The sequence below is a fragment of the Penicillium paradoxum genome (assembly GCF_028828445.1).
Source record: "Penicillium paradoxum strain IBT 22861 chromosome Unknown utg000005l_segment0_segment0, whole genome shotgun sequence".
In the NCBI taxonomy this organism is placed as follows: Eukaryota; Fungi; Ascomycota; class Eurotiomycetes; order Eurotiales; family Aspergillaceae; genus Penicillium; species Penicillium paradoxum.
The window spans coordinates 3,971,208-3,988,537 of NW_026643183.1; the positions used below are offsets into that span (position 1 = coordinate 3,971,208).

A 17,330-nucleotide genomic window follows, 5' to 3' on the forward strand; every position below is an offset into this window, starting at 1 on the left:
AGATTTTCTAGATATTAGATACTATATAGCTAACTAAGAATCCGATCTTAGCTCGTAGGTTTATTTTATTAGACTAGACCTATTTATCGATCTTATAGTATACTAAACTTCTATATAGTTTAATATTTAATAGGTTAATCCTCGGCGCCTATAGTACGAACTCCTTCCGTACCTCCTCCTATAGTATAACCTAGCGGTTTTCGGTAGTAATATATATTAGCGTACGATTTAGTAACTATACTATAGCGTTAGCGGCCTCTAGCTATAGATCTTTTAGGAGTTTTCCTTTAAGTACGAGTATACGTATATAGGTAATAATTATACTACCTAATCTTTCGGTATAACTATTTATTTCGGAATGCCTTAGGGGGTTATAATATATAAGGATACTATTAGAAGTAAGGCTATATTCTATAGGTTTTCTAGCTAAGGACTTATTATCGTATTAGAAGGCTTTAATTAGTAGATCCTATTAGTTTCTTACTAGTTCTATAAAGCGATTGATCGCTAGCTAACACTTAGGCTTTATTTTATAGGTTATTAGCTAATAAAACCTAGGACCTTCTAGGTAAAAATAAGAGATCTAGCGGTACTTATTCTCTATTAGCGGTAGCTAAATAAGATTAAAGTGCACTCTTCTAAATCGTCCGAAAGTACGCCCGATAGCTCGTCTTAATATCTATCTTAGTGTACGATCTAGCTAGTAAGTCTAGTATAATACCTACGTTTCTATAGTCTCCTTTCCTATAGACTCTTTTCCGGTAGACTCTTTTCCTTTATTATTAAAACTAACTCTATCTACTATAGTAGCGAGTTTTACTATACTTCGTTAATTAATATAGGCTAGTCTCCGGTACTAGATATCTAATAAGGCCTTTAATTGCTAAGGTTTTACTAACTTTCTCTCTATAAAATAGGCTTACTAAGGCTATATAAGTTCTCCGGGTTAATTAAAGATCTAGAGATTAAACTAGTCCTAAAGATTTATATAGACGACTAGTCTATTATTAGGGTCTCTAATATAGTTTATACGCTAACACTATATTCCGCCCTTCCTTTTTAGTATAGAATAGGATACTAGGTTTATATAGAAGCTAGGGGAATAGAGGGTATTACTAAGTATAATCTCTATTTTGCTTTTTACTAGATATCTACCTACTAGTCTAACCTTCCCCTTTCCTAGTACCTAGGTAGTACTATCTCCCGTCGTAAGATCCGAAATCTAAGATATAAAGTCGATAAAAAGGTCTCTATTATTATAGATATAGGTACTAGATCCTATATTAAGGATCTATCTATCTTTTAAGATAGGTTCTCTATTTTTAGTAAGAGAGAGGGTATATTCGTAGTTTTATACTAGCCCCCCCTACTATATAGTATAGGGCTTAAGGGTAGTAGCGAAGCTTACTTAATTTATAAACTCTTCCTTCTAAGGTTACTAATTTTACTAAGTTTACTAAGTTTACTATACCTTTTCTACCTTCTTTTCTATCTATTTCTTCTAAGTAGGCTCTTTAGCGAGTTTTTACTTAATCTTTTCTAGCTTTCTTAGGTTAATATAGGTCCCTTTAGGGCGGTTTTCCTTATTAAGATACTAGTATATTACTATTTTATATAAATAGTAGGGGTTCCTGTATAGGTACCTCCTCTTTTTAAATAGGATCGGCTCCTTAGTTTAGGACTTTGATTCTTAGTGCCCCTACTAGGTTAAGAATACCCCTTTTAGAGGTATAGTAGATAATACCTTTTATACCCCTATTTCTCGATTTATTACGCGGAACGACTTAAGGAGATTATAGGTTTAATAGACTTTCTTATCTATAACGATCTCTTAATATCTTCCTTACCACTAAATAGGTAAGACCTCTTTAATAGTATATAGGAAGTCCCTATTTATATCTCTATTATTAATACCGAGGCTAATAGCTTACTCCCTTAGGGTATTCTATTATTTAAGCTATTATTCGATATCTCTAGTCGGCTTTTAGATAGCGAAAACCTTCTACTTTATTCGGACTTCCTTCTTATATATAGTCGATCTCGCGAAGCGATCTCTTAGGTATACTAGTCTCTTATATAGGGTCTAATAGTTAGTAATAGTGGTATAGTGGATTAGGTCTAGGAAGGTATAAATATAGTTATTTATATTAGAAAGCCCTTTTATCTCCCTATCCTATTTCGATTAGTCTACTTTAAAGATATCTATTTTATCTCTCTAGTCTCTTTTATCCGATTCGGTCCCTCCGTAGGGGTATTCCGGCCTAATAGGCTCTTCTTTCCTAACTAGTCTCTCCATCGGGGGGGTATCTAGGTCACAGTGCTTCTAGACTTATTTTTATATCGCATATAGCTTTACCCGGGCGAACTAGGTGCGCTATTAGGGCGAATCCTTCAGTTTTTCGCCCTTTGTGGCGGAGAGAATTGTTGATGCTTCTATTGTTGGGGTTGGGTGCTATATAGCCTTAGCGGGCTACTGTGCAGCTTTAGAGGTTTTTAGGTGCTGATAGGCGCTATATCTTGTGAATAGCGGCCTTATTTCGTGCGAACCGGGCTTATAACTGTTAACTGACGTGGTATTCAGTATAGTAGGGGTCTAATCAAGGGAGTTGAAATCTCTGTCTTTCTGTATCCACTATTCTAGCAGGAAATATGACTATCTGACTAATATCAAAAATACTGCGTAGACAGGATAAACTAAACTTCCGGTATGCCGATCTCATGCTCCGACAACAAAACCCAAGGCCATAAAAGCGTTGCAAATCAGGCAAATCATGCAGACAAGGCAAACCACCCAACCCTGTCTCGTGCCTGCCGCAGTACACCTATTACCTCATGTAAACAGCCTAGGGGTGCTTTCCATGATTTCTAATCACAGAAACTTCATCTTCCCAACCTCCTCTACTCCGTAGGCCTATGGCCAAAGCTGATCTCGACATCTCTCATGAGCGGCACCATATTGATAGAGCCCGCCAATGCGGGACGTATTTGTGAACATCAATGAGCCCGTTGAGCAACTAAAAGGACGCCACATTGGACCCCTTACTACCTCCTTGGCATTTGTTGGCCGTGAAACTACTCCGTATGAGCTTGATAATACAGGTAATGTCTATCTCAATACTCCATAGGTATTGTGCAATCGGTTCCCTCGACCATAAGCGAGGTCATATACCCAGTTTACTTTCCCTGGCTCAGTCTACCATTTCGAGTGCAACGATGAGCTCATTGTCTTCTAGTCTTTTCAAGTCGAGTACCGCCCTCAAAAAGCCAGATGTCTTGGAGGCGACGTTCGGTGTCTGGCAATATGAGCAGAATGCTCTTTTAAGCCCTTGCTTTGTTTTTCAAGCAAATATCAATACGGTATCCGATTGTCGATCTTCAAAAAACTTCGGATATTCTCCTTCGACATTAACCCAGTGGGCCACGGGATCGAGATTTAGCCCTGTTCTCACTTATTGGCGCAAATCTTGCATCTGGGGTAGAAACAAACATGGTTGGATGCAGGAGACATTCAGCCTAATTTCAGTTCAATCGAGGGGAAGAGGCTACCTACAGGCTGATCATGCAAGACTTCTATGTAGCAAGATTTAAACCCTACAGTGTTGTAGCTATTGGGGGAGGGGAGGGGAGTGGAACGCGAGTTTCATGAATTTTCAAACAGATTCCTGGGTAGGAAGTCTCATCATTTGGTCCAACCGTGCAACTGGAAGGGAATATCTCTTCTAAAATAGTCAGCTCTCTGACGAATATTCGCCAGCCCAGGACAACATACGGGAATGCGCCTGTTCAACAGATAGCAGATAACGTAAAATTTCGCCTTTAATTCAAACGGTTGTTTGCCTAGCGACCGCTGTGGCTTGCACACGGGCTGCTGCAGTTTCCTCGGTCCAAACTGCAACGGTGTCGGTGAAGACAACTGTCAAATTCCAAGAGTTAGATGGACTTGGCGTGTTGCAAGCCTTTCAACATGCTGGAGACATATACGGGAAGGAGGGTCTTTCTACCGAAAACACCGAACACGTGTTGGACCTTCTGTTCGATGTTGAAAAAGGCGCTGGGTTTGCAATTCTGCGGAATGAGATTGGCTCAAGCAACAGTCCAGACAGCAACTTTATCGTATACGGAGTAGATTCATTCAGTCTCGGATCTCCAAAAGACCACCCGCACTATATTCGGGTCCGAAACAACAGCAGTCAGTTTCCGCTGGCCCAAGAGGCATACAACGGGGCCTGCACGGTGATGCATGGTCTGGCCCCTGGATACATGCAAACAAATGGCGATGAAAATAACGGCGGTCTTATATGCGGAGTGAGCGATACCGCTTGTGTATCTGGAAATTGGATGCAGGCCTACGTAGACTACTTGGTCCAGTGGGCGCGCTTCTACAAACAGTCCGGGGTCAAGGTAACCCACCTCGGGTTCCTGAGAATGAACCTGGATCTGTCGGGGGGTTTCACCCCCTCACAAATTCCTCGGCATCCGTGGATCCGGAGAAGGCATGACGTGGGCACGCAATATTCAGGTCCCGCTTGTTGACGCCAACGTCGGCAGTTTTCTTTATTGGATTGGCGCTGAGAGCTCAATGACAGGCAATGGCCTCGTCAATCTGATAGGGAACGAGGTCAACCCGAGCAAGCGTTTCCAAACTTTTGCACCGTTCAGTAGGTTTGCTCGACCAAGTGCTCATCGTGTGCAGGCTACTGGTTCTGCGCCTTACTATATGTTAGCTCGCTCCTCAATCTCGATGGTAACATTTCTATTCGGATGAAAAACAGCGGCACTGAGGCATATGGGGTAAATGTGAAGGTCCATAACCCAGGAAGGATTCGAAAGTTTCGGCATTGGGTGACAAACGATGGTCATGACTTGACGGCCTTGGGATCTGTTCCTATTACGAGGGACCGAGCCTTCAATTCCACAGTCTCTGCACGTTCCATGGTAGCATTTGTGTCTTTTTGAAAATGTGTTCTTGATATGGTGAGACCGTTATCCGGATATGATGTTAGCTGTATTCAATCAACTTGTGGCTGGAGATGAACACGAATTAAACTGCAAGGAATCTATGTCAACCACCCACACGGAGCAGGTTGAGACTGAATACCCTACATAAGCTCAAATATTTGAAATTAAAGAGTATAAGAGGTTAGAATTAACTTTTTGGGTTCATGGCTCGGAAAGCAAACTTTGAGATTGAAGTATAAAAGCATCACGTGGACGATATCACACTCTGGTTGTTCCAATTAGTTTGAGGTTTGAAATGATAAAGACGGTAGCAAACTCACGAATTCTTGTACCATTTTAATATCTCCTCTGAGTTCTTCTTCCGCCGCACCGCGGCGCGTATTCCTCGATGCCCCGGCATTCTGCCCACCACTTATATACACATCTCGTGCACATGTTTTATAATCAAGGCTGCTTTTGAAAGGTCCAAGATCATGCAATGGCAAGGGTGCTTCACCGCAGCTGGCTGTATCGGACCGATGCTTTCCGTGTACTGATGGATTCCGATCATAAGAGCTTGGCCTACCACCCGAGGAACCGTAGGGAGATTGTGTGGTGCTTGGTTTGGTAGATATGATGGCCCGGAACGGAGGGAGACATCCGACGATGATGGCTATCTTGATTAGTATTCAGATCTCCATGATTGAAGATGCTAGTGGCCGACATACAGATTGAGGATTCGACAACGCTCCATACTGCAAGAGCTGCCTGATCTGAGTATGCTTTGCCTGTGATTTCAACTGCTCGAACAATTGCAGCTGCGATAATCACAAAGCCAAGAGAGAAAACTATCACTAGACCGATTTTCTGCTGTATGTTGATTTTTGCCTCCCAGAGGATGCGAAGAGGGAGGGACATAACTGGAAAATGAAAAGCGTTAGTACCATCCTAGAAGGTATCTGGGAAATAACTGTACTTAATAAATCTGTGAGAATATCCACCGCAGTGCTGTACGATATAGAGATAACAGAGCCTTTCTGGTCAATTGGCTTGGCACATTTGCCTGTGAAGAGTTAGATATCACCGTCGAGAATCGCGAGGAGGGGTGAGGCATCTACCAAACTTGAAATAATTTGATGGTGGATGGCAGGTGTAAACCGATCCAATCCAACAACCGATGTATGCTAGGGCTGCAAAAACCACAGTTGCCCACCACACCCGCCGATACCGTGGCAGACCATCGGATATTATCCAGAATAAGGCCAGGAACGAGGCTTTTACGCTCCACAACACAGACCAGAAGATACCGATGATTGCAAACTCGTAGTAAGTATAGCGCAGTCCGTGGTGAACAATATCCGGTCCTGTTATATTGAGAACAACATAGTAAAGATGAGGTGCTTGTAGAGTTTGTAAAACTGCATTCGTTATCAGAAATGCCAAGGCAAGTAGCATGAAATAATCATCTGCTAGTAGACGCTTCATATACGCTATTCGGATAGCGATGCGAGCAGTGGTGAATATGATGCCCACCCCTGTGCCAGCCCAGGTTATCGCGATGAGACCATTCACTGAGAGTTGCGTTACTACTCCTTGAGGCGGAGGAAGGGTTGCCATAGCCACAAGCCCGAGGCTTCAATATTGATGATTATACACTTTTTATCGGGGAGTAATGAATGAATGAGATGCTTCAATATACCTAGCTCATATTCATTCCTGATAAACTTGCCTTTTGGCGTAAACTCACGTGGAGCCATCCCACTGATTTGTTTGTGTATATGGTACCTGGAGGGAAGATAATAGGTCAACATGAATCTATGTACCTTGAATAACCATGCAGAAGGAAGAAAACCAGGGAACCCTGTCAGGCCCAAAGAAGTCCCAGGCGAGTCTACAAGTTGGGCAACACAGCGTCAACGCAAGAAATTATCTGCAAAACTGCTTAGCGGATTTGAAAAAAATCGTGAGATTGCAGAGTCCTTAAGTAAAATGGCTTTCAATTTTTAAGTGAGGCGGGTGTTGACTTACCTGTAGATGGGATCTGGACATGAATGGTTTGGGTTATTCAATGAGTGGTTGGTTCAGGGGTTGTGACCAACAACATCAAACAAAGCGCAAAAACCTGCAGATGTTATTCAAATAGAGAGATCCACAGACACTGTTGTGTACTCGAAATCTCATCTTCCTCGCTTAGGGGTGAAAGAAGACTTGCAAACGGGGGTTGCAGTCTGAAGCTCAAGACCTCCTTTGTTACCGAATCTGACGAGCGAGTGAGTAGAGATTCAAACGCCGGTGATTCGAGATTTCATCCAGGAATATTACCCCATATACATTGCGGACTTGGGTTTTCACACAATGCGACTACCAACGGGGAGGGCGTTGGTCTTTTGTGTGACCAGACTATCCGACACAATCCGATCAACTAGGAAATGAAGGACTGAGGCTGGTATGATGAACATTGTAATTCGCATTTTTTGAACTAAAAGTTTGAGTGAGAGAGCAAAAAAAGCACTCACTAGGATTTCCCCTAATTGAGGATCAGTTCTAGTAAAGCTCATTTGCACTGCTGGCCCTCGCCGAGCACATAGGATGCGAAACAACTGTACATATGAAGCCAACCTACAGTCTCCCAGTGGCTAACTCAGACCTCCATCACAACGATAATAAATCGCCCATGGCTGCCAGCAGTGGTCAAATTTCACATCCTACCAGTTCAGATCGACGATTCGATGCGCTCTATTCCGATCTACTGCTTAGTTCCAGATCTGCAGGATATGGAACACTGCAGATTTGGATCAAGTACGGTGTAAATTTGGAAAGGGATGTCTCACTAAGAGATGGTCCCCTTCACCGATGGGGGAGAAGTGATCTGGCTGGCTCCGCAGTGGTTATCAGTGGCGATTATGTTTAGAAAACTGTCCGGTACATATTGTCACCAAATATCCCATCGCATCGTCAACAGCAAAGGATCCACTACTCTCGTCAACATCATGCCCTAATCATAATGATTCTCGATTGGCAACAGACTTTGGGGGCATAAATTACGTGCGTGGAGTGCGTACCAACCAAATGCACAACTCCACAAGTTGGTCTTCTGTACTGTCCGGTGTGTGGGTAGCCACTCTCCCAAGTGGTATCGTATGGAGCAAACTATGGCCCACTTGGTCCCTTTAGGGTGTAATCCTCAATTTTTGATGTGGCGTCCAAGGTCTTGCAAAATCCTTGAAGGATCATTAGCCTCCATTCCACTTCCTCAGCCCTATCCTTGTGAAGCGAGTTATCGCTGTAAATGGCAAATAGTGGCGTCGAAGGATCTTTTCGAACTTAACTTACAAGCCCGTTGTGCCTATTTGCCTTTCCCTCCCTTTCTCATTGGCGCATGCTTTTTTTTATATGATACCCCGAAAGTTTTTCATTCACGTAATTATCTAGTATATTCATTGTTATATGTATGTAAAGTTCATCTCAATCATCAATGCCGCGGTTTCGGCCGAAGGCTAGAATGGTGAATTCCAACCTTGGAAATCTCCATTCCAACGATGTAAGCCACAATTTCATGGCGACAACCACTCACTGTACCAATTCCCATCGTAATCACGATACTTCAGGTGAGTTTTGGGGTTGAATTTGGCAATATTGGGGTGTTCTGCGATGTGCACTGTGTTGACGCGAGCGGATTCGGGGATATGCTCCCCCGGGCTGATGCCCGCGGACTCGATTTCATAGATTCGTTGTAGCATGAGCGTGGCTTCGGCCGAAGTAAACACACCTTCTCGCCGGTCGTATTTTCGGCAAATGTTCAATACCTTCTGGCGAACCGACCAATCCCGACATTTCAATCCACAAAACATGAGAGTTGCTAGGATCCCTTCCTTGACGGAGAACAAGGGGTCCGGTAAATCGACAAAACTACTCAGCAGCAGTTCTATTTTATCAGCGACACCCTGAAAGCGGGGGAGGAGGATATCCCAATCTGTTTCACGGCCTGAAAACGTGGTTGAGCTGATGATGATCTCATGCTGGTCAATCTGGATCTGGAGCAGCAAAAATGTGCGGAGTTTCTCCGGGGAAGCATTTTCCCTGTGGAGAGCAAGACAGTCCGCCACTTGAGTTTTCCAACGATGAATCTTATTCGCCGGGCTGTCCCAGGAATACCCCTTCGACAGGTTGGTGGTCTGCGGGTCAAACGATATGGGATCACTGAGCATCAATGACCACCCTTGAATAGACGCTGTCATAGTCGCTTTAGACAACTCATCGCCATATGCAGAGATATCGATGAGGTTATCCTGAAAAAGCTCTTGAACGTAGGGGTGATCTCCTCCCTTATAATCCTCGAGCCTTGTAACGCTTACCCAATGGATATGGAGCTGTACGAATGTATGTAATAAAACAGGCGCGACAACGCTGGTCTTGGCGTTCTTCTTTCTCCACTCCAATAGGAGCCTACTGCCAGCTTGCAGATGACAGCGAACAGCGTCAAAATCACCCTGGAATATAGCAAATGTGACTAGAACGATACACGCCACCAGGACCCTCTCTGTGGCTGAGGGGTCCGATTGGTCATCGCTCAGCATTGCCTTCCGAAGACATGAAATTGCTTTTGCGGACTGTCGGATTGGGAAAATGTCATTCCGACTGGAAGTGGGGTCTGCAAATTTACGATGCAAGGCACCGATACCAATAGCTGCGTGGCGGACCCCCGGGCAAGATTCAATGACTTGGTGAACAAGTACCTGCCAAAATGGGTCGAAGTTATACCCAGCACATTGGCTAGCCGTGTATGAACGGAACGAATACAAGTAGTCGCGTTCTATCCGTGATAGGCCAATTTGACTCCCATCGGGCACATAGATTAACCCAGCAGATTGAGCTTGTTGCTGTCCTACGTGCACAATGTTCAGCGCGCCACCATTGGCCTTCGCGGTCCGCGCGTCTCGGACTTCACGGGTTCTTCTATCGGGTGGCGCCGCGTACCCCTGACATGCTCGTCCGGAGCGAGTACACATGAGACAAGCGGGTCGGGTTTCATCGCATTTCTTATGACGAGACCTTGCGATATCTGTTAGCGCCGAGGTTACTCCGTATACATAGTCAGGTTGGTATCCATGGACTTGAGGTGGATATCTGCATCGTGTTTACGCTCTGCGGATCTTCTCGTCCATTGAGAATTGACCTGGTACTAGGCTTGGGGAACATACTTGCATGTCAGACAGCCCGTGCGGACCTTCGAGGCGCTAACCCGTTTTTTCTTCTCCTTCTCTCGTATCACGACGACTGATTGGTTCTCCGGGGGAAGGAGATGTGGATCTGACATGGCCATAGGCATGAGATTCGGAATGGGTTGTTCGAATACCTTGGAACAGGGACAATTTGTGGAGTTCGGGGGGTCGCGTAAAAGCCCCCGCTATTTCAGATGGGTGACAGGGATCATCCCTTGACGAGCGATTCATTTCGGACTTTGCCCAATCGTCGTGGAGTGTGGTCGCTGGCTAGTGGAGTCGCTGCATTTGGAGCCTGAGGCATCAATATCAACTTCATCTCACCGCCAGTGCCGAGGTTCAGATCTTCCGGTCTCCGATCAACAGCCACACTAAGTAGACTATTTCGAATCTGCCACAGCCAAGATGAGTGCACCGCCCAGAGATGCACTGGAATTTCCAGAATCGGATAGGGAGTTCTTAGAGCCTCATCTCCCCCCACGGGATGGCTCGGCACCTCTTCCCGACCTGCCATTTGCAACACTCACATTCGCGACCTCGCTTGATTCTTCGCTGGCTTTGTCCCCTGGCGCACGCACAGTGCTTTCGGGGCCTCAATCTAAGGCGATGACTCATTATCTGAGATCTCGGCACGATGGCATTCTGATTGGCGTTGGTACCGCAGTCGCCGATGATCCTGGTCTCAACTGTCGCATCACAGGAGTCGGCGGTTATGGGAAAGCGGGATTGGATGGTCAGCCGAGACCGGTAGTAATTGATCCCACGGCTCGATGGAACTTTTCAGATGATAGCAAACTGTTCCAACTTTGCAGGGAGGGACGGGGTCTTGCTCCCTGGGTCATCACCGCAGTTGAGACAAAAGACACGAAGAGAAAGGAATTGCTGGAAAAATACGGCGGCAAGTTTATCATGGTCAACATGCTCAGAACACATACGGGAGGGCATCAAATTGACTGGCAAGATTTGCTCGTTACACTGAAATCGAACGGTCTCAGAAGCATCATGATAGAGGGAGGTGGCCAGATCATCAAGTCGCTTCTGAGCCCGAAATATATGTCATTGCTGAACAGCGTTATTGTGACTATCGCTCCGACATGGCTAGGTGAAGGTGGTGTGGTCGTCTCCCCTGCTCGACGTTTTGACGATGGTGGAAATGCGATCTCTGCGGCACGGCTGAAGAATGTCAAGTGGTATCCATTTGGGGAAGATGTCGTCCTTTGTGGACAGGTCAAGCTCTCCGATTGAGATGCCAACCGAAGGTTTGATATCAACTAAGTCGACCGAGAACGCATGTGAAAGGGAGGTTCTAGAATGCCAGCCTCGGAATGACTCCAATACACTACCGGATTGTATGTTGACCATGCTTGATCTCGTGGCGCAAAGGCGTCAGATTAGAATAACGGCATGCTGCAATACCTACTTAGACATCATTGACACTATTCTCATCGCCCCATTGCTTTGTCAAACAACTAGGCATATCTTGACCCGACATGCAGAGAGAACATCCATTTGACGGTCGTAGAAGATGCAGTCTCGAGATGGTCTTGTTCTACTATGACACACAAGGAATAGACAGTAATATCGATGGGCATGAGATAGTGCATCAACAGCAAATAATGCATCTGTATTGCAAATCTTTCTTTTGGCCATTCAAGAAAATTTGAGGGCTTATCGGTATAGTAAAAAATTACGCCCAAGTCATAGCCAATGTATGATCTTTGCGCGCTTGTCATTCTGGCGGCCTATATTCTCTGCGCCCCCAAATAAAGAGCTTTGTGAGACAATGTCTCCTTCGTTAGGAAAGACAGAGCATGTATTAGATGATAGTGGCTGGAACAATGCCCATCTATTATTCATCTCTTTATGTGTAACAAATATCTTTGTCGTGAGACCAACTACGAATTGAGTAAGACACTGTCGAAGAAAAAGATAAATAGCCCGAATGCCCAAATCACAGAGATTAATCATTTCAATAATCTTATCGCCGATCAACGCCTATCCACAAAATTACCAGCATCTACACCATCCCACCATCCGAAGAAATTAATCTGTAAAAATGCCGCAGCAAAACGATCAGGATCAATACGAGCTTGTGCTCAACGCTCTGAAGTCTCAGATCGGCCATCTCCGACATAGTCCCGAGAAACGCCAATTAGTGATTCAAAGGCTGAACTCACTCTCTATTCTATTCCGTGTCTGTGCGCGCAAGAAGGTGAGTTCTCGTCTTAGATATCTTTCTGATATCCTCCAAAGAGATTTACCTAGGCAGGTTCGTCTGCTTGAAAGCAACTTGGACAGTGGTGTTATCGTTGCAGATGCTATTGACCGAATGATCAACAGGGTTACTTCGCTTCCGGATACTGCATTTGACGAAGACCGAGGCTATGAGGCTGATACGGAGGCTAGTGAAGAAGAAAGCGTGATGGATCCAAGCGATGACAACTATATCGCCCTAGTGCTGCTTGGGCCTACTTGGAATGACTTAGTCGTTGATGCTGAGGTTGATATGGATTTGTGATTGCTTTTGCGTACTATTTTCCCTAGGCAATGTTTAGTTGAATCGATTTCTGTTCTCAGGTTTGGAGAATGATATATCGTTGTTTTTTTTAAGAGTGTCTCGAATCGAGTTTTTGAATATTGGATACAGGATATCAGTATATTATACACACAGTATTGTCGCACAAGTAAGACGTCCCAAGTATTTACATCGAATTTGTACATACAATATACAGGTTTGAATGCAAGTTGAAACCCTTGGAGCCCTCAAACGCCTCGGTCTTTGTAAGCCAATGCGAAAGAAGGCCCGGTGATATCCCGGCTGGTGCCTGTGCTTTCAGTCTTTGGCCGGGCAATCTCGCGGCGAATAATATCCATCAACTCCGGCTGGTCTGCAATAGCGGGGACAGCGCCGTGTCTTTGAATCGCGCCATCTCCCTCATTCTCACTCTCCGATGTTTCGCGCCGTTCTGCATCGTGCATGGTTTCTGGTTGCACAGCTTGAGCCTGCTGTTGCTCAAGGATTGCGGCAGTTATCCGCTCTTTGCAATCCTTCTCCTCCATCTCTTGCTTGATGCACGCATAATGAGCCCTTCGATAGACACCGATCGTGCTCAAAGTTCCAGCAACAATTTGGAAGGCGAAAAGAACGGGTAAGGAGAAATAAAGTTGGGGATTGCAACCCGAAGACCAGATGTCGACGAGTATCTGGAAGATAGAATGTGCTGGTAAGGCAAAGCCTACTTTGTAGAAGCCAGGGGACAGCTCGAACGGCAGGAGGATCGAGGTAACATTCAAGATAACCCAGGATATCAGCGCCATCGGCACGTAAGGAGGTGGAATCCAAATGGTGAATACGTCCAGCACAAGGAAATTCAGATGCGCAAAGAGCCACAACGCCATCCAAGACAGTACGAATTGGTTTCCGTTGACATCCCATCCATGGCGGAATGCCCAGATAGCACCAGTTGTGCACAGGGATCCTGCAAGGGTGTAGACCGCAGAGATGAGTTGGCGTGCGATCGCGATTCGATGGGGCGATACTGACGTGTAGAGTTTAAACTGTATATACAAACCGTTGACAGTGCCCAGATAGAAGAATTCTTGGATCAGGATCAAAACGATAACCAGCGTATTGTAGATGACTCTTGACCCTTGTGATGTGGGCTGAATGTTATTGTCAGCTAAAGTCCAAGGCTCGTAGAACGCTGCGAGCGCAGCAGGATCTGAGCTGTTCAAAGTTTGCAAGGCTGATTTTCCGTTCGCCTGCAAGTACGCGACCCGTGCAGTTTCCGACAGTGATTTCAAGCTGCTCTGGAGAGCCGCGTCTGCCACAGTTGGGTAGCGCGCTTCATTCCACACCATTGTCAGAACATTATTCTGGTTGTATGAAGATGCAGCTGCTCCGCCCGAGAGTGCGGCAGTTAACGCATTGGAAGCATTTGCTGTGGTATACAATGCTCCCCAGTAGTCGATATCGCAGACTGCGCCTTCAATAGAGCCAGGTTCGGGGTACGCAGAGGAAGGTCGCTCAATCAAGGTTGGGAAGCCAGGCCCCTTGAGCTTCTGGAATGCGGTGCGGGTCGCATCTGCTATTGCGCCGCCATCGTAGTCGACAAACAAGACATTGATATTGTGGATGTGTCCGGACTGCTGGAAGACAGATCCAAAGATGTAGCAGAATAAGCCCAGAAACAGAAATTGGAGAAGCAGAAGATTGACAGCCGCAGCTTTCAGTAGAGCAAATCGACGCGGCCGAACAGACGGTTGATGTATGCTAGGCCGCTGCTCTCGTGCTTTGGGATAAAAGTGCATATGAGCTGGTGGAACAGCTCAAGATCAATGTGGATGCGAAATAGGATAAATGATCTCTAAGAAGCACTTCCAAGTCTTTGAAGCTCTTTATCTGGGTGAGTAAGACAGTTTAAAAAAGAATAGTAGCAACCCCCGATGGCGGAGACAGAATTGTCAGCAGAGGCCGCTTATAGCTGGGTGCGGGAATCTTTTATGTGGCGCAATGAGATAAGGTTTTTAGGCTCGCGGGAAACGATCCAGATGTAACCTTCCGAATGATTCAAGCTCATAAGATGGAATCCACGAGTTTCCCTTTTGTGAAGTGACCGAAACGGGTCGTGTGCTTGCAGGGTCGCAGGGTCGCAGGGGTAGGGTATATGAGACTAGTTAATACCGGTTTTTGTTAGGGTACCACTAGTAATTTTTGATTTGTTAATGGGAAATTACTAGTAATTTTATAGTACGAAAGATAGGGTCGGAGGGTCGTAGGGTCGTAGGGTCGCAAAAAATCCTAGATAGATAGTATAGATAGTAGACTCTAGTAAGGTCTGATTATTAGTAAGCTTAACTAATACTAACTATAGGTCTTTTAGGCTCGATTTTCTTAAAACCTACTAAAATCCATCCTACGAGCTTAGTTACTAAATTTAGATATAGGAGGGGTTTTTTACGACTTTTGATAAGATAGTTTCTAGTAGGGACTAGTAGAATTTAGAAGGATATAAAAATACCCACTTCTATAGATAAGCCCTTAAGATTATAAAAGTAAGCTAGATCGTACTAATTATAAATAGTGGCTTTTAATAGTCTTTATATTAAAAGAGATAAAGACTATTAAAGGGCGCTTTTATAATACCTAGAACCTATTAATATCTAGATCCTACTAGAAGTGTATAGTAGCTTTTAATAGTCTTTATATTAAAAGAGATAAAGACTATTAAAGGGCGTTTTTATAATATCTAGAACCTATTAATATCTAGATCCTACTAGAAATATATAGTAGCTTTCGATAGTCTTTATATTAAAAGAGATAAAGACTATTAAAGGGCGCTTTTATAATACCTAGAACCTATTAATATCTAGATCCTACTAGAAGTATATAGTAGCTTTTAATAGTCTTTATATTAAAAGAGATAAAGACTATTAAAGGACGCTTTTATAATACCTAGAACCTATTAATATCTAGATCCTACTAGAAGTATATAGTAGCTTTCGATAGTCTTTATATTAAAAAAGATAAAGATTATTAAAGGGTACTTTTAATATTTAGTATTCTTCTTATCTTCTAAATTATAATATATATATTAATATCTTATTCCCCTTTCTTCTCTCTATTAGTTTTCTTATATTTTACTATACTTTACTAGTTCTAATATCGTTTAACCTATATTATTTCTAGCTCTTTCTATTAATATTTACTATAGCGGCTTTATAACTATATAATCTTAGCTTTTAGTAGAGGAGTACTAAATATAGCTAACGTCCTAGTCGATAGGTATAAGTTTATCTAGAAACTACTAGAAGTAATAGTATATATACTAATAACTAACTATATCTAGTTCTAAGATTTAGATTTATAACTACTATACTTACTTAGCTAAACGCTAGCCTATCTAGAATATAATTATTATATATATAGCCCCTACTAAAAGTATCTATATTTTTACTAATATTACTTTATTTAGACTATTCCTTAATATACCTTACTATACCTATACTATAGCTATAAATCTAAGAGTAGTAGTAAAGCTACTATAATTCGAAAGTATATTAAAACTAATTATATAGTAAGTTTTCGGTTATATTTATTATTATTAGATATTACTAATTCTTACTATAGAGTAAGAATCGGTAGTAATAGCGGGGCTTACGTATTACTAGAGGTACTTCTAGGAGAAATTAGATATAAGTACGATAATCTAGTAATATCTAGTATATACTAATTATTCCTAGGTAACTCTAACGAATTAAGATAACCCGGAATCTATCGGATAATAAAGGGGTAAGCGATAATATAGCTATAGATAGTAATAAAGAAGATAATAATAATAATAATAATAATAATAACGATAAAGAAGATAGTAATAGCGGTAATAGTACTAAGGCTACTACTAAGGGTAGTACTAATAAGAAAGGGGGTAGTACTAGTAAGGGAGGGGGTAGTACTAGTAAGAGAGAGGGTAGTACTAGTAAGAGAGGGGGTAGTATTAGTAAAGGAGGGGGTACTAGTAAGAGAGGGAGTAGTACTAATAAGGGAGAGGGTACTAATAAGGGAGGGGACGGTACTAGTAAGGGAGGGGGTACTAATAAGGGAGGGGGTACTAGTAAGGGAGGGGGTAGTACTAATAAGGAAGGGGCTACTATTATTACTACTACTAGTACTTAGGATTTCTTAGTAGCTTTAAGGTTTTACTTAGATTTAGTATATTCTACTATTTTTACTTATTATACGTTAGATTTCGTTAGGTAGTATTAGGTCTATATTATTAATTATTAGATTTCTTTATATTTTACTAGATATCTATAGGGATAATTAGTATATATTAATATTAGGAGTTCCTACTAATATTAATAATCTAGAGTATATATAATTTAAGAGATATATACCGTAACCTAAATATATATATCTTATATAAGCTTATATATATATATCTTCTAAACTTTATAACTTCCTTTTAGTTTTAGGCGTTTTTATAGTAAAATATAGTAAAATATAGTAAATTTTAGTAAATTTTAGTAAATCTTAGTATTAAATAGATACCGATAATAGATATACTAAACTAATAAGGTTTAAGGGTAGTAGGTAGAGTATTTAAGATTCTCTTTAAAATTATAAATCTATCTTCTTCTACTTACTATCTTTAACTAAAACTAATATAT

At 42.8% G+C, this 17,330-nt stretch overlaps 5 protein-coding genes across 5 annotated transcripts; 2 read left to right on the top strand and 3 right to left on the bottom strand.

The window, feature by feature from the left end:
- Positions 1 to 4,856: 4,856 nt before the first annotated feature.
- N7457_006410 (uncharacterized protein) lies at positions 4,857 to 5,856 on the bottom strand (the record flags this gene model as incomplete). Its single annotated transcript, XM_057177454.1, has 4 exons — positions 4,857 to 4,948; positions 5,075 to 5,099; positions 5,280 to 5,611; positions 5,667 to 5,856. The coding sequence occupies 4 exons, from the start codon at positions 5,854 to 5,856 to the stop codon at positions 4,857 to 4,859; spliced, it is 639 nt and encodes a 212-aa protein (XP_057031756.1).
- Positions 5,857 to 8,492: 2,636 nt separating this feature from the next.
- N7457_006411 (uncharacterized protein) lies at positions 8,493 to 9,947 on the bottom strand (the record flags this gene model as incomplete). The annotated part of the gene is made up of 1 exon (XM_057177455.1): positions 8,493 to 9,947. The coding sequence occupies one exon, from the start codon at positions 9,945 to 9,947 to the stop codon at positions 8,493 to 8,495; it is 1,455 nt and encodes a 484-aa protein (XP_057031757.1).
- Positions 9,948 to 10,565: 618 nt separating this feature from the next.
- Positions 10,566 to 11,405, top strand: N7457_006412 (RibD family protein; the record flags this gene model as incomplete). Its single annotated transcript, XM_057177456.1, has 1 exon — positions 10,566 to 11,405. The coding sequence occupies one exon, from the start codon at positions 10,566 to 10,568 to the stop codon at positions 11,403 to 11,405; it is 840 nt and encodes a 279-aa protein (XP_057031758.1).
- An 811-nt stretch (positions 11,406 to 12,216) lies between these two features.
- On the top strand, positions 12,217 to 12,678 carry N7457_006413 (uncharacterized protein; the record flags this gene model as incomplete). The annotated part of the gene is made up of 1 exon (XM_057177457.1): positions 12,217 to 12,678. One exon carries the CDS (start codon positions 12,217 to 12,219, stop codon positions 12,676 to 12,678), a length of 462 nt encoding a protein of 153 aa, XP_057031759.1.
- Positions 12,679 to 12,923: 245 nt separating this feature from the next.
- Positions 12,924 to 14,471, bottom strand: N7457_006414 (SNG1 family protein; the record flags this gene model as incomplete). The annotated part of the gene is made up of 1 exon (XM_057177458.1): positions 12,924 to 14,471. The coding sequence occupies one exon, from the start codon at positions 14,469 to 14,471 to the stop codon at positions 12,924 to 12,926; it is 1,548 nt and encodes a 515-aa protein (XP_057031760.1).
- Between the last annotated feature and the right edge of the window lie 2,859 nt (positions 14,472 to 17,330).